The sequence below is a fragment of the Mobula birostris genome, chromosome 13 (genome assembly GCF_030028105.1).
Source record: "Mobula birostris isolate sMobBir1 chromosome 13, sMobBir1.hap1, whole genome shotgun sequence".
Taxonomy (NCBI): Eukaryota; Metazoa; Chordata; class Chondrichthyes; order Myliobatiformes; family Myliobatidae; genus Mobula; species Mobula birostris.
This window is the reverse complement of record NC_092382.1, coordinates 74420976-74437775: the sequence shown is the minus strand read 5'-3', so window position 1 is coordinate 74437775 and position 16800 is coordinate 74420976. Positions and strand designations below refer to the sequence as shown.

The 16800-nt window shown below is 45.3% G+C and overlaps 1 protein-coding gene across 1 annotated transcript; it reads right to left on the bottom strand.

Moving 5' to 3' along the window:
* Nucleotides 1-726: 726 nt before the first annotated feature.
* LOC140206984 (uncharacterized) lies at nt 727-11508 on the bottom strand. Its single transcript, XM_072275303.1, has 2 exons — nt 11457-11508; nt 727-3727 (listed from the first exon to the last, which is right to left on the bottom strand). Exon 2 carries the CDS (start codon nt 3285-3287, stop codon nt 1428-1430), a length of 1860 nt encoding a protein of 619 aa, XP_072131404.1. The 5' UTR covers nt 3288-3727; nt 11457-11508; the 3' UTR covers nt 727-1427.
* Between the last annotated feature and the right edge of the window lie 5292 nt (nt 11509-16800).

Genomic DNA, 16800 nt, shown 5'->3' with positions numbered 1-16800 from the left:
CAAGCCTCTTTTAGCCACTTTAAACTCTGAGCAACCCTCTCAAAATGCTGAAAGTATTTATTAACCTCTGCCTCGTCAAATGGAGGTACTGTACCAATTTAACTTCCTGACTGGCCTCAAACTTATCACTAGAGTCTAACACTAGACCCCTTTGCAGCAATCTCTCTATCTTTTCCAGCTCAAACAGCCTCTTTCTGCTTCCTCCCTCTGTTTTCCTGCTTCTCTAGCCTCAAACTGCCTCTGCCTTTCCGCAGCCTCCATCTTTAACTTTTCTAACTTGTACGGGAGCTCAAGCTCACTAGGTTTACTTTCATGAAACACCTCCAACTCCTCCGGTTTAAACACACCCTCAGATACATAATGCTCAGCTATTATCCTCTGCATCTGTGCCCTCCTCATTGTTGATTTCACCGGAACAAGTTTGAACCTTTTAGCAGTACTCAACAACTCAATGCTACTGACGTCCTCTAATGCCTCAGATGTTGGTGGTTCCAGAAATCTATTAACATCCATTGCTGCTGATTTTCCACACACAAATAAATCTAAACAGATTTCCCCAATGAAACTGATAATTAATCAATCAATACACCACCAAATTTGTTCATATCCTGGATGCAGGCCCCAATTTTGTTACGAATTGTAACGCTTTAGAAATGAACCAGCAACAATAGACTACACCTGGAGTCTGGTTTTAAGGTGAAAACCGCTATCTTTATTAGTATTGACTTATAATATAGTAACTTAAGCAAGATAACAATAGTTAACAGTGTTACGTGTATATATGTGTGTAAATATAACTCCCAAACTATTGAGCTCTGGGGAAACAAGGCTTAAGAGTCTTGAGATGGTAAAGTATGAAAGTTCTGTTCATCCACAGAATAGATGATGAGAGAGAGATATTTGTAATCCAGGGTAAATATCGAGAGAAGGCAATTATGTCGAATTCCACAGGTTCATGGTGATAAAAGTGGAGAACAGCCGCTGTAGATTTTATCCGTCATCGTTCCAAATCGACATACGAATTATCTCCAAAAGTGACTTGTCACAAGGCATATCGTCTTCAAGTGAATTACCACACCACACCTAGGCAAGGGTGTGGTCTTCACAGGATACCCCAAATCCGATCCACTCCTATGGATCAAATGAGGTGACAACCACACATTCAACGTTCGCTGAATCGATAATTAACCCACCCTTGTGGGCATTGGAAAGTTCTAAACAGTGACCCTTGGCCACCAGTTCCCTTATGTCGATCCTTCCATTTTTTTCTCCTTCATCTCTGTCTGACTTTGAGTGTCTGTGTCCTCAGTTAAAACTAAACAAGCTGCGAGCGATGTAAACAAGCCGTAAGTCAGACTGATTCGCCTTAATATCTCTCTCTCTCTCTCTCTTAAGATGACAGTCCACAGCAAAGGAAACCCAGGGATTCATAACAACGACCACTCCCCATTGTGAACTGACTGGTGTGCCAGTAGTTGGGATGACTGAGTGAATCCTTTCCCACATTCTGAGCAGGTGAATGGCTTCTTCCCGGTGTGAACCTGCTGATGTCTCTGTAGGGTGGAAGAGTGAGTGAATTTCTTCCCACATTCTGAGCAGTTGAATGGCTTCTCCCCAGTGTGAACTCGCAGATGTCTCTGTAGGTAGGATGACTGAGTGAATTTCTTCTCACAGACCGAGCACGTGAATGGCCTGTCCCCGGTGTGAACTAACTGGTGTGCCAGTAGCTTGGATAAATGAGTGAATCCTTTCCCACATTCTGAGCAGCTGAATGGCCTCTCCCCTGTGTGAACTGACTGGTGTGCCAGTAGGTTGGATGACCGAGTGAATCCCTTCCCACAGTCTGAGCAGGTGAGTGGCCACTCTCCAGTGTGAACTGACTGGTGTGCTAGTAGTTGGGATGACTGAGTGAATCCCTTCCCACATTCTGAGCAGGTGAAAGACCACTCCTCACTGTGAACTGACTGATGTGCCAGTAGTTGGGATGACTGAGTGAATCGTTTCCCACATTCTGAGCAGGTGAACGGCTTCTCCCCAGTGTGAACTCGCTGATGAATCTGTAGTTGGGATGACTGAGTGAACCTCTTCCCACAGACTGAGCAGGTGAATGGCCTCTCCCCAGTGTGAACTCGCTGATGAGTCTGTAGTTGGGATGACTGAGAGAATCCCTTCCCACAGACTGAGCAGGTGAACGGTCTCTCCCCAGTGTGAACCCGCTGATGTACCTTCAGTTGGGATGACGCAGTGAATCTCTTCCCACAGACTGAGCAGGTGAATGGCTTCTCCCCTGTGTGAACTCGGTGATGACTCTGTAGGTGGGATGACTGAGTGAATCTCTTCCCACAGACTGAGCAGGTGAATGGCCTTTCTCCAATGTGAACTGACTGGTGTGCCAGTAGTTGGGATGACTGAGTGAATCCCTTCCCACATTCTGAGCAGGAGAATGGCTTCTCTCCAGTGTGAACTGACCGGTGTGACAATAGTTGGGATGACCGAGTGAATCCCTTCCCACAGTCTGGGCATGTGAACGGCTTCTCCCCAGTGTGAACTCGCTGATGACTCTGTAGGTTGTGTAACTGAGTGAATCCCTTCCCACATTCTGAGCAGGTAAATGGCTTCTCCCCAGTGTGAACTCGCTGATGACTCTGTAGGTTGGATGACTGAGTGAATCCCTTCCCACATTCTGAGCAGGTGAACGGCTTCTCCCCAGTGTGAACTCGATGGTGACTCTGTAGGGTGGATGAATCAGTGAATCTCTTCCCACAGACTGAGCAGGTGAACGGCTTCTCCCCAATGTGAACTCGCTGGTGTCTTTGTAGGGTGAAACAGTGAGTAAATCTCTTCTCACAGACTGAGCAGGTAAATGGCTTCTCCCCAGTGTGAACTCGCTGGTGTCTTTGTAGGGTGAAAGGGTGAGTGAATCTCTTCTCACAGACTGAGCAGGTGAACAGCTTCTCCCCAGTGTGAATTCGCAGGTGTCTCTGTAGGTAGAATGACTGAGTGAATCTCTTCCCACATTCTGAGCAGGTGTACGGCTTCTCCCCTGTGTGAACTCGCTGATGACTCTGCAGGTTGTATGACCGAGTGAATCCCTTCCCACAGACTGAGCAGGTGAACGGCTTCTCTCCTGTGTGAACTGACTGGTGTGTCAGTAGCTTAAATGACAAAGTGAATCCCTTCCCACAGTCCGAGCAGGTGAACGGCTGCTCCCTGGTGTGAACTCGCTGGTGAGCCATTATGTTAGATGACCAAGTGAATCCCTTCCCAGAGTCTGAGCAGCTGAACATCCACTCCCCGGTGTGAACTCACTGGTGAGCCACTAGGTCAGATGACTGAGTGAATTCCTTTCCCAGAAATTCAGCATATGACAAGCCTCTGCCCGGTCTGTACTGACTGGTGTGTCCACAGGTGGGAAGACCGACTGAAACCTTTCTCACACACAGAACAGATGAATGGCCTTGGCCAGTGTGAACCTGCTGATGTACCTTCAATTGAGATGACCGAGTGAATCCATTCCCACTGTCTGAGCAGGTGAACGGTCTTTCCCCTCTGTCAAATGTTGGGCATGCCAGTTGGTCAAATGACCGAGTGAATCCCTCCCCACAGTCTGAGCAAGAAGGATGGTCGTTTGAATCCCTTGCTCCACTTCTTAAATACCTAGACAGAGGCAGCAAAACTGGCATGCCGTGTTTGAGAATCCTGGAGCAAATTCCTTCTCGTTTTTAACCTGTAAAAAGATTTACAAATTCCATCAATGGGTGTAGGACAACATTTCAGATGAGATCACTTGAGTTGCCACGGTTTGATCTGGTATCACACTGTTACAGTGAGGTTCAACCCAAGTTGGACAGAGAAATCATCTTCTGTCTGGGCACAGTGGTGGCATCTGGAATGACCATCAATTCCCTGACGCTCTTCCTGTCTCTATAAGAATGGGGCATTTCTGCCATCTCCAATTCATGCCTTGGCTCAGTTTGACTCTCTCCATTGGTATTATTCCCTGTTCCTACTGAGCTGCATGAGTGCCTGGCCCCACAGTAACTGAAACATTATCATGCAAATAGTCTTTCAAGACGTGCAGCTGGGATTTTCTTTTATGTATTATTAACTTAAAGCGCCACAGTTTTAACGCCATATAAAAACTTCCTGCCGAGATGAATGGTTGGTCCGCACAGCTGTTAAGAGTACTTAGAGTGATTTTTTGTAATATTTCAGGTTCTTGTCACAGTCATAGTCATAGAAAGTTACAACATAGACCCTTTGGGCCACCTAGTTTGCATTGAACAATTTAAACTGTCTACTCCCATTCCTCTACCATCCAGGTACCCATACAAACCTCTTAAATGTTGAAATCATGCTCGCATGCACCACTTGTGCTGGCTGCTCATTCCACACCCGGATAACCATCTGTGTGAAGAAGTTTCCGCTCATGTTCCCCTTAATGTTTCACCTTTCACCCTTAACCCATGGCCTCTGGTTGTAGTCCCACCCAATCTCAGTGGAGAAAGCCAGCTTGCATTTACCCTATCTATGCCCCTCCATCACAATCAAATCTCCCCTCAATCTTCTACATTCCAAGCAATAAAGTCCTGACCTGTTCAATCTTTCCCAATAACCCAAGTCCTCCAGACCTGGCAACATCCTTGTGAATTTCCTCTGAACTCTTTCAATTTTACATCTTTCCTGCAGGTAGGTGACCAAAACAGCACACAATACTCCAAATTCGGCCTCACCGATGTCTTCTATAAATCAACATAACATCCATCTATTGTTGTCAGTACTTTGGTTCATGAAGGCCAATGGGCTGAAATCTTTCTTTCCGTCCCTATCTAACTGTGATACCACTTTCAGTGAATTAAGGACTTGTATTCACAGGTCCCTTTCTACTACAACATTCCTCCGTGCCCGACCAGTCACTGTGAAAGACCTCCCTTGGTAGATCATACCAAAGTGCAATTACTCACACTTGTCTGCATTAAATTCCATTTTCCATTTCTCAAACCATTTTCTCAGCTGGTCCAGATAGCAGTGCAAGCCATGATAGTCTTCCTCGTTGTCCACTACACCACCAATCTTGGTGTCATCCACAAATTTGCTGATCCAGTTAACCACACTATCATGCAGATTACTGATATAGATGACAAACAACAACAGATCCAACTGATCCCTATTGCACACCACTAGTCACAGGCCTCCGGTCAGAGAGGCAACCATCTGCTACCACAGTGTGGCTTCTCCCAAAGACAGTGTCTCATCCAATTTACTATATCATCTTGAATGCTGAGTGACTGAACCTTCTTGAGCAACCTCCCATATGAGACTCTGTCAAGTGCCTTGCTAAAGTCCATGTAGACAACATCCACTGCCTTGCCTTCATCCACTTTCCTGATAACTTCCTCGAGAGATTCTATAAGATTTGTTAGACATGACCTACCGTGCACAAAGCCATGCTGTCTATCTTTAATCAGTCCACATCTATCCAAATACTTATATATCCGGTTCCTGCACATGCATTCCAATAACTTTCCCTCTACTGATGTCAAGCTCACCACCATACAATTTCTTAGTTTATTTTTAGAGCCTTTCTTGAACAGTGGAACAACATTGGCTGTCCCCCAGTCCTCCGGTACCTCACCTGACACTGAGGATGATTTAAATATTTGTGCTTGGGCCCTGACAATTTCTGCACTTGTCTTCCGCGGGGTCCCAGGGAACAACTTATCAGACCCTGGGGATTTATCCATGGTAATTTGCCTTAAGACAGCAAACACCTCCACCTCTGTAATCTGTACAGGGTCCATGAAGTCGATGCTGCTTTGCCTCACTTCTATAGACTCTGTGTCCATCTCCTGTGTAAATACGGATGCAAAAAAAATCTGCCCCATCTATTTTGTCTCCTTATATGGATTACCATTCTGATCTTCCAGAGGATTATTTTTTTCCCTTGCAATCTTTTCACTCTTAACATATCTGCAGAATCCCTGAGGATTCTCCTTCACCTTGTCTGCTGGGGCAACCTCATGCCTTCTTTTATTTCTTTCATAAGTATTCACGTGAATTTCCTGTACTTCATAAGTACCCCATTTGTTCCTGTCTGCCTGTACCTGGTATGCACCTCCTTTTTATTGATCTGGGAGATGAAAGCCAAAGGGGTGACAGAGTGGTATGGTGGGAGTTGGGGGTAGGGTGGTGTTTAAACTGAAGTTGCAGGGGGAATAGGAGCCTGGATAACAGAACAGATAATGGAGGGGTTGTGGAAACAGATGTTGTTCAGACCTCAGACAAAGTCAGGAATGAAAAAGTTGAGCATGGTGCAGTGAATATGCTGAGCCCTGTATATTTCAATACAAGGAGCATCGTAGGAAAGGTGGATGTGTTCAGGGTATGGATCTGAATTATGACACTAGGATCTGGCAACTGTGGGCTGGGATAGGCTGCTTTATGGCAAAGGTGTGCTTCGTAAATTGAGGCCTTCAAAGCAATATTTTGTAAGTACAAAGCGGGTATGTGCTTGTCAGAATAAAAGGTAAAGATAGAAACTATAGGGAACCTTGGTTTCCAAGAGATATTGAGACATTGGTATTGAGCACAAAATGGAGTTACATAATAGGGATAGCGGGTAGGTTCTTATGAAGAATAAATGCAAGAGAACAAAGAAGAAGTAAATCAGGATGGCTGAAAGAAGGCATGAGGTTGCCCTCACAGGAAAGATGAAGGATAATCCTAAGTGATTCGAGAGATAGATTAAGAGTAAAAGTATTGCAAGGGACAAAGTTGGTCCTCTGGAAGACCAGAATGGTAATCCATGTTTGGAACCAATGCAGACGGGGAAGATCATCTCTATTTACCCAGGAGATGGACACAGAGTCTATGGAAGTGTGGGCAATGGCATTAACATCATGGACCCTGTACAGATTAAAAGAGGAGATGTTTGCTATCATGAGGCAGATTAGGGTGGATAAATCTCCAGGGCATGACAAGGTGCTCCCTCAGACTCTACGGGAGTTAAGTGCAGAAATTGTTGAGGCCCCTAGCAGAGATGATTAAATCTTCCGTAGTGATAGGGGGAGGTACCAGAGGATTGGAGAACAGCCAATGTTGTTTTGCTGTTTAACATAGGAATGAGAAATCTACAACATATTGTAGGCCCTTCGGCCCACAATGTTCTGCCAATCCTCATACCTACTCTAGAAACTGCCTGGAATTTCCCTAAATCATAGCCCTCTATTTTTCTAAGCTCCATGTACCTATCCGAGTCTCTTAAAAGACCCTATTGTATCTGCCTCTACCACTGCTGCTGGCCGTGCATTCCATGCATCCACTACTCTCTGTGTGCAAAACTTACCCCTGACATCCCATTGGTACATATTTTCAAGCACCTTAACACTGTGCCCCATCACGTTAGCCATTTCAGCACTGGGAAAAAGCCTCTGGCTATCCACATGATCAATACCCCTCATCATCTTATACACGTAAAAAACGCTCTAAACATAAACAAGGAAATTATACATTGCTCTGAGGATTTGTTGGAAGTATACACAATTATGAAGGTAGAGATAGGGTAAATGCAGCAGACTTTTTCCACTGAGGTTGGGTGGGACAACAACTGGAGGTCATGGGTAAGTGAGGAAGGTGAAAGGTCAAGGGGAACATGTGAAAAAACTCTTCACTGAAATGCTCGTGACAGTGTGGAATGAGATGCCAGCACAAGTGATTCATGCCAGCTCGATTTCACCATTTAAGAGAAGTTTGGATAGGTACCTGGATGGTAGGGGTATGGAGGGCTGTGGTCCCAGTGTAGGACATTGCATTAGAGTTTACATATTTTTGGCATTGTCTAAATGGGCCAAATGGCCTGTTTCATGGAACTTCTCCATGTCTCTATGACAGAGAAGCTGGGCAAATTTGATTGTCAGGGGAAACTGGTAGGAATGACAACAGAGCAGCAAAGGCTGGAGTTTCTGGGAGCAATTTGGGAGGTGAGTGATAGATACATCCCAAAGAAATGGAAGCATTGTAAAGGCAGGAGGACACAACCATGGCTGAAATGAGAAGCCAAAGCCAACATAAAAGCCAGAGAGGGCAAATAATAGAACAAAAACTATTGCAAAGATTTTTAAAACTTACAGAAGACAACTAAAAAAAAAAAATGAGATATGCTCAGGGCATTGAATTATGGTTTGTAACCATTAATGTTTCTTGGTTGCACCCAAAAGTCTGAGGCATTTAGAGGAACAAAATATCCAGGGCCTCAATATCTCTTGAAAATCAGGGACCCCTGCACCAGTGACCTTTCAACTTTTAATTTGGCAGGCACACACAAACTCTGCACATTCAAGATTGCACTTCTGAAGAATTCCCACTTACCAAGTACTCCTTTGCCAGAAAACAGCCTGTCACAAACCGCACTTGTCAGATCCTTTCTGATACCATTAAAATTGACCTTTCTCCAATTTACAATCTCAACCCGTGGTCCTGACTTCTCTTTTTCCATATTTACTTTAAATCTCATGGCATTATGATCACTAGATACAAAGTGTTTCCATACACTAATTTCCATCACCAGCCCTGGATCATTTCCTAACAGCTTATTGCACACTTCTACATTGGGAACTCTACATGCTGATTGAGGACACAATTGACAAACTCTACCCCAGCTAGACCTTTGACAGTATGGGAGACCCAGTCAATATTTGGAAAGTTAAAATTGCTTACTATATCAATATTTGTTTCTTGGCATATTCTGCAATCTCTCGACAAATCTGTTCCTCTAGATCCTTTCTGATACCATCAAAATTAACCTTTCTCCAATTTAGAATCTCAACTCATGGTCTAGACCTCTCTTTTTCCATAATTACTTTAGATCTAATAGCATTATAATCACTAATTTCTGTCACCAGCCCTAATTAGGGGCACATTTGACAAACTCTACCCCATCTACTCCTTTTAAGTATGGGAGTCCCAGTCAACATATGGAAAGTTATAATCACTTACTGAATCCACCTTTGTTTCTTGGCATGGGGTGCAATCTCTCTAGAAATGTGTTCCTCTAAATCCCTCAGACTGTTGGGTGCAACCAAGTCCCAGTAATGGCTACAATATCATGATTCCCTGTCCTGAGCTCATCTGGCTTTCCTATGACGTTTCCTGCATTGTGATATACACAGCTCAGCACATTCATCACACCATGCTCAACCATTTGATTGCTGACTTTGTCTGAACAACATCTGTCTGGGTGTAAAGAAAGCACCCTCTCCCTCAATGTCACAAAAACAAAGGAACTGATTGTGGATGACAGGAGGAATGGAGACAGGCTGACCCCTATTGACATCAATGGATCTGGGGCTGAGAGGGTGAACAGCTTTAAGTTCCTCGGCATAAACATCACCAAGGATCTCACATAGTCTGTACATACCCACTGTGTGTCATGTGGCTGTGCGCCTCTTCCACCTCAGATGCTTGATGAAGTTTGGTATGGAAGATCTTTCTACCGGGGCACAATTGAGAGCATCCTGACTGGCTGCATCACTGCCTGGTATGGGAACTGTACTTCCCTCAATCGCAGGACTCTGCAGAGAGTGGTGCGGACAGCCCAGCGCATCTGTAGACGTGAACTTTCCACTATTCAGGACATTTACAGAGTCAGGTGCGTAAAAAAGCCCGAAGGATTATTGGGGACCTGAGTCACCCCAACCACAAACTGTTCCAGCTGCTACCATCCAGGAAACGGTACCACAGCATAAAAGCCAGGCCCGACAGGCTCCGGGACAGCTCATTCCACCAGGTCGTCAGACTGATTAATTCATACTGATGCAATTGTATTTCTATGTTTTAATGACTGTCCTATGTACTATTTATTATAAATTACTAGAAATTACACATTGCACATTTAGATAGAGAAGTAATGTAAAGATTTCTACTCCTCATGTTAATTAAAGATGCATGTCATTTCAATTCACCCTCTCCACTATCTGTTCTGGCATTCTGACTCCAATCCCCTCTGCAAATTTAGTTTAACCACCATCCCCCCTCCCCCACCACACACTAGCACTAGCAAGCCTTACCACTAGGATATTTGATCTCTGCTAACAAATCCCCTATCAGCTCTTTGACACTCCCCTGCCAGGTTATCCCCCCCCCCAACAGTTTCTAAAGTGTTGTTGTGTGGGATGGCAACAAGAGTACTCTGCAATGGCTAATTAACCTCATTTGCCTTCCTGACTCTCACCCAGATTCCTGTGGGTGAGAATTCACCTCTCTTCATGTCATATCTATCACCCTCACCAACTCCTGGATGATCTGGAATTCAACCATTTCCAGCTCCAACTCCCTAACGTGCGGGGTTACAAGCTGCAGCTGGATGCATACCTAGCAGGTGAGGGTGTCAAGGACACTGGAAGTCTCCTCACCTTCCCACCAATGTCCCATCTAATTTGTAATGACCAGTGTGCCAAAAAATCTTGCCTGTGCAGTTTTTACCCATTGACAACAACATGTGCACACTGAACTTTAAATAGAGAGGTATTTATTTTAACAGCTAGCAAATGAGAACTTTGATCTCCTCTGGGTTTGATCGTGTTCATCTGCACTCTCACACAACCTATATAGCAGGCCTGTAGAGGGTTATGAAGGATTTTCTCGCCAGACCTTTTGCACACCGTCCATATCTGATTTGCTCGCTAAATGATGCTTTAAAAAGTCAGATTTCCAAATATTACTCCACTTCCTCCCACTTGCAAATTCTCCAGCAACTTTTGCATCGCCACAATACACACAGGTAATACCAGTTTCTGTATTGTACATAAATATTTCCCCTGAACCCTCCCCCAGGTGACTGACGGCCAATGAATATGAAGAGAAGGGCAGTAGTCTGTCTCATTGGAGTCTGGCACATTTGTGATGTGAAAGCTATTTGTTGCTCAGGACAAAGGTGTTTGATATCATTATCTTCACAGAGAGAATGGGTCAAAACATGTTCCCACGGGTACAAAGGTCCAGAACAAGAGGAGGTAGAACAAGCAACACACACAAAATGCTGGAGGAAATCAGCAGGCCAGGCAGCATCTATGGAAAAGTGTACTAATGCTGAGTTGCTCCAGCATTTTGTGTGTGTTGCTTGGATTTTCAATATCTGCAGATTTTCTCTTGTTTGTGATTGGAGGGAGAAGGAAGGTGATTTTCTCAACAGCTGATGTAAAAGATTTTGTCCCCTTTCTCCGAGTTCCTAATCCTTGCATTTAGACAGCTGGAGCTCAGCTCTGTCTGAGAGATCCATCGGTTCCCATTCCCTCATCAGCCGGAAGCTCCCCGGGGCCCGTGTACAGATCGTGGGGCTGAGACAGAGGGAAGAGAGCAGGACTGTCCCGGGATTACGGCCCACGGTGTCCGGAGCTCACAGCAATTGTCCCGAATTCGGTGTTGAAAACCCCCACCCGCAGCCGGGGAATATCTCTTACCTGGTGCCGATTCCTCAAGGCCTTTGTGTACCGCGCGCATGCGCGATATTCGGGAACAGCCTGTGCATTCGATCGGTGTTTCATCGACGGCGAAAATTCTTCGCAGAGCTTTCTGGGTAATCACGGTGCCATTAAAAGTTTCTGCAAGCACCGGTTCCATGTCCATACCTCAGTTTTTTTTTGTGTAGAAAACTCGGCAGCTCTTCTAATGCAGAAAGCAGCTCCCATAAGCAATACACTTAATGTCAACAAGCTTTCCGCGTGTCTAATGCCAAAGTAGAACCTTGTTACAAATGCAGATATACAACACAAGAGATTCTACTGTTGATGGAAATGTGAACAAATACACACAAAATGCTGGAGGAACTCTGCAGTTCAGGCAGCAACTAAGCAGAGTAGTACACAGTCTGGGCATGCTGAAGGGGCTCGGCCTAAACGTTGTCTATTTATTCCTCTCCACATTTGCTGCCTGATCTGTTGATTTCCTCCAGTACTTTGCTGAAATTAACCACCTTTTTTTTCAATCAAACAGTTTCAAAGTGTTTCTGATCTTTCATTTGTAGCCATATTCTGCTGGTTGGATTCCTCTTCCTCCTTGTCCTTGTAAACTCTTAATTCCCAGCTCTTCCTGGAGCCCCAAAGCCCTGACTCAGGCTGTTAACTTTTTGGTTTCTGACTCTACACCATCGAAGATTCACTCGCTCATCTGCTGTCAGACTTTAGAGCCTCATTCAACCAACCCAGCTGTCTGAGGCACAGACCTTTGAAATGAGTGAAAATGACACAAAACATTGAAAAGATCAGGGAAGAAGGAGCTTAACCACCTTAGTCCAGAGCCCCGAAGAACGTTAAAACCACAGTGAGCTCATCGCGTTATTCAGCCTGGACAGAAGCATGCAGGAAATTCATGCAGGTGTGCAGGATGATGGGAGGCATTGGTCGTGTCGATAGCCAGAGGCTTCTTCCCAGGGCTGAAACGGCTAACACAAGGGGACATAGGCTTAAGGTGCTTGGAAGTAGGTACAGAGGAGATGTCAGAGCTACGTTTTTTAAACAAAGTGTGGTGTGTGTGTAGAATGCACTGCCTGCGACGGTGATAGAGGCGGATACAATCAGGTCTTTTAAGAGACTCTTAGATAGGTACATGGAGTTTAGGAAAATAGAGGGCTATGCGGTATGGTAATTCTAGGCAGGTTCCAGAGTAAGTTACATGGTTGTCACATCATTTTGAGCCAAAGTGTCTGTAATGTGCTGTAGATTTCTATGATTCTCTGAAATTCAAGGGAAATCTCCTATCCCACGGAGTGGTGACTAGTTGCAACCTGTCATCACAGGGAGAGTGAGAGGGGAACGGCAGGGATAGATTTTGATATACTGATATGGAACAGAAACATGGGCAGGGACCAGATGGGCCGACTGGCCTCTCTAGTGTACATTGTGAGTGTGGTAGAGACAGGAAGTACCTGAGACACGAGATTTGATACAAAACTGATTGATCTTTCACAGATCCACAATATTAAACACCAGTCCAGTTTAAGGCTAACATCAGCAGAACAGGCTCCTCCAATGCTCAAGTGACCAGGGTTCAGTCCTGGGTGCGATGAGCAGCCGCAAGAACTGCAGAATCTGACAGTAACAGTCCCTCATGAACCTACAGCTGCCTTCAGTCACCGTGATGGTTAAACATTTAACACAGAGCATTCATGTGAGAATTTAGCCTTTCCTATTTTTCTGAGCTTCTCATAAACTTGTACAGTTTAGTTAAGCTTTGCTCCAGAATTTCCACACAATTAAAAGAGTTTATTACATTTTTTTTTATTTTTGTTTTGCACCACTTACGTAATTTACCTATTTAATATGTACATTATTGTAATTCATCGTTATTAAAATCTATTGTTATGAATCAGGTTCTACTGCTGCCGCAGAGATAACGAATGTCATGACATATGACGGTGCTATTAAACCTGATTCTGATATTGATATGGGAGAACCACCACCGGTCACCTGATCCCAGTTACCGCAGATCATAATGTGAGATTGAAGCCTTTTCTATTTACCTGCATTCCTCAGAAATGACAACAGTTCAGTTAAGTTTCCTTCTGAGGTTCCAAAGCAGAAGCTCAGTCTGTCTAATATTTCCACACAATTAAAATGGGGAGGAATGCAGCAAGAATGTCCAGGTTGTGAGGATCTTTGAGTACACGGCCTGCTTTTCCGATGCAGGGGAAGTGTAGGAAGAGTCCATGGAGGGGAGGCTTGTTTCTCTGATGTTCTCTGCTCTCCAAAGTTCTCTGCAGTTCCTTGCAGCCATGGGCAGAGCGGTAGCCATACGAAGGCGTGAAGTATCGACAAGAAGCTCAGAGACCTCGGCCTTCACCCTGCCTTGTGTCACTGGATCCTGGACTTCCTGTCAGATCGCCGGCAGGTGGTAAGAGTGGACTCCCTCACCCCTGTCTCTCTGACCCTCAGCACTCATACCCCACAGGGCTGTCTCCTTGGCCCCCTCTTTTACTCCCTGTATTCCCATGACTTGTGTCGCCACCCACAGCTCCAATCTGCTAATTACATTTGCTGACGACACTACACTGATTGGCCTAATCTCAAATAATAACGAGGCAGCCTACAGAGAAGAAGTCATCACCCCAACACAGTGGTGTGAAGAACACAACCTCTCCCTCATGGTGACAAAAAACAAAGGAGCTGGTTGTGGACTACAGGAGGAATGGAAACAGGGACCAAATTCAACATTTCCAAGTTTGTTATTGACACAAAATTCACATTTTAATATTTATCCTGACACAATGTATTTTATATACTGTTAATGACATAAAACATATTTATAGATTGTGACTGACAGAGAATCGTATAATTTGTGTTCTGTGTGTTATCTGAATGTACTTGCCTGTGATGCTGCCACAAGTCAGTGTTTCTCTGTACCTGTACCTTCCCGTACTTGTGCACTTGGCAATAAATTCAACAGGATCTGAGAAATCTCAGTGAGATTTGATTAGTGATGATCATCTTGGCAGCTCGGTCGGTCGAATGTATGAGACAGTACACTGTGAAATGCGAAACCCTGAACAGTGTTGATGATCAGAGGGATCTTAGACTCCAGGTTCATCGCTTCCTGAAAGAGACTGCACAGATTGATCGGGTGGTTAAGAAGGCAAATGACGTGGTTGTCTTTATTAGTTGAAGCATTGAGTTGAAAAGTCGGGAAGTTGTGTTGTGGCTGTTGCGAGCCTGCGGTCGGACTGTGACTGTGTCTTTAAGAGCGCCGGAGTGAGGAGGCGGGACTATGACGTCAGTCACAGGCTGACGGCGCTGACTGTGGATTTAACCATAAGAGAGAGAGAGCGATCTGCAGACAGGCAGTCGGCCAGTCTAGACAGAGAGAGAGAGGGACTGGAAAAGCTGATAGCTTCAGTCTGTCGCAGCTGAGGCTTGGAACTCTCCTATGCCCACAAGAGTGGGTTGATCATCGGTACACGGAACCACAACGAATGTGTGTGGCTATCACTTCATAATATCCACAGGAGTGGATTTTGGAATATCTTGGGGGACCGCTAGTGTTAACCCTTGCCTGGGTATGTTGTGTGGTAACCCCTGGAAAACCGTATTCCTGTGACAGGTCACTTTCGCTGATAACTTGTATGTGGACGGATTCAACGAATAAGAACATCGACGACGGTTATTTTGGTGTAACGGCCTTTTCTCTACGTTTCACCCTGGATTACAAATATCTCTCTCCCATCATTTATTCCGTGGATTACTGAACTTTCCTACTTTACCGTCTCAAGACTCTAAGCTTTGTTCCCTCAGGCTCGATAGTTTGAGAGTTATATTTACACATATATACACATAACACTGTTAACTTTCCTCTATACGGTTAAGTTACTATGTAATAAGTAGGTATTAATAAAGATAACGATTTTAACATCAAAACCAGACTCTAGTGTGATCTCTATTGCTGCTGGTTCGTTTCTAAAACGTTACAGTTTGTAACACAGCTTTATAAAACTAGTTAGACCACATCTGGAATGTTTCATACAGTTCTGGTCGCCCCCACTCTCGGAAGGATGTCGGGGCTTTGGAGAGGGCGCAGAGGAGGTTTACCAGGATACTGCCTGGATTAGAGGGCATGAGCTATAACGAGAGGTTGGACACACTTATTTTGTTTTGTACAGAGCGGCGCAGGCTGGGGTGAGAATGGATGAACGTTTATAAGATTACGAGAGGAATAGATAGAGTGGACAGATGATATAATTTTCCAGGGGATTGAAATGTCTAATACATTCAAGGTGAGAGGAGATGTGAGGGGCAAGTTTGTTTATTTCCACAGAGTGGTGGGTAGCTGGAATGCTCTGCCTGGGCTGGGGGGGTGGGGAAGAGAGAGAGAGAGTTAGAGAGAGAGAGTTAGAGAGACACACACACACACACACACACACACACACACACACACACACACACACACACACACACGTCACGTGACCACGTTCGCCCCTCCCATTTATCCGCAGATGGGCAGCATCTGCGCGTCTGTTTCCGAGACCCCGATGCAATAATCACTTCGCGCATGCTGACAGTCTCCGAGTGAGCGGTGTTTACCTTTCTCCTCCAGTGCTGAAGCGGATCGTCTGTGATTTCGGGAAAGTGTCCTCGCTTCCTCGCTTGGGGACTCGGGCGTCGGGGTCACTGTTTGCGGGCCGAAGATATCACTTTCCCATTGGTGAGTATAGATCCTGAGCGGGAAGATCTGATGTTGGCCGTGAGCCCGGAACTGAGGGCCGATTGCTCATTTAGTACCCAGTTATCTGGGCTCGTCAAAAATGTGTAGACTTCACTTAATCTGCATTGAACGATTCAAACCAGGAGCCCAGGCTGTATATTTCCGCAGAATTGAAATAGCAGTCCCGCCAACAGGTCATGTGAGGCTGCTTCCAGCAGATTTGCCCCGCCCTCCGCTTTGCGACGCACGATCACGTGGTATGTTTTACACTCCCGGGATGTGTGGTGATGCTTCATCCATATTGTGTTGGGGAATCTGATGTTGGCCACTGAGTCTCGTTAACTTCCCCCAACTCGCCTCGCTTCCTGAGGCTCCTCGCGTCGGTACTTGAGCATTATGGCTGTTGTGTCTTCTCCCTGACTGGGGTGGGTGAGGAAGAACGTCCCAGGTTGAGGAGATGTTTGATTTCACTGCCTGCTTACCGAGGGACTGGGAAGACTAGGGGGGGAGAATGGTTTCTGTGATGTGCTGATCTGTATCCAAAGGTCTCTGCAGCTCCTTACAGTCACGGACAGAGTAGTTACCATGCAAGGGGTTGAAGTGTCCAGCTCGGAA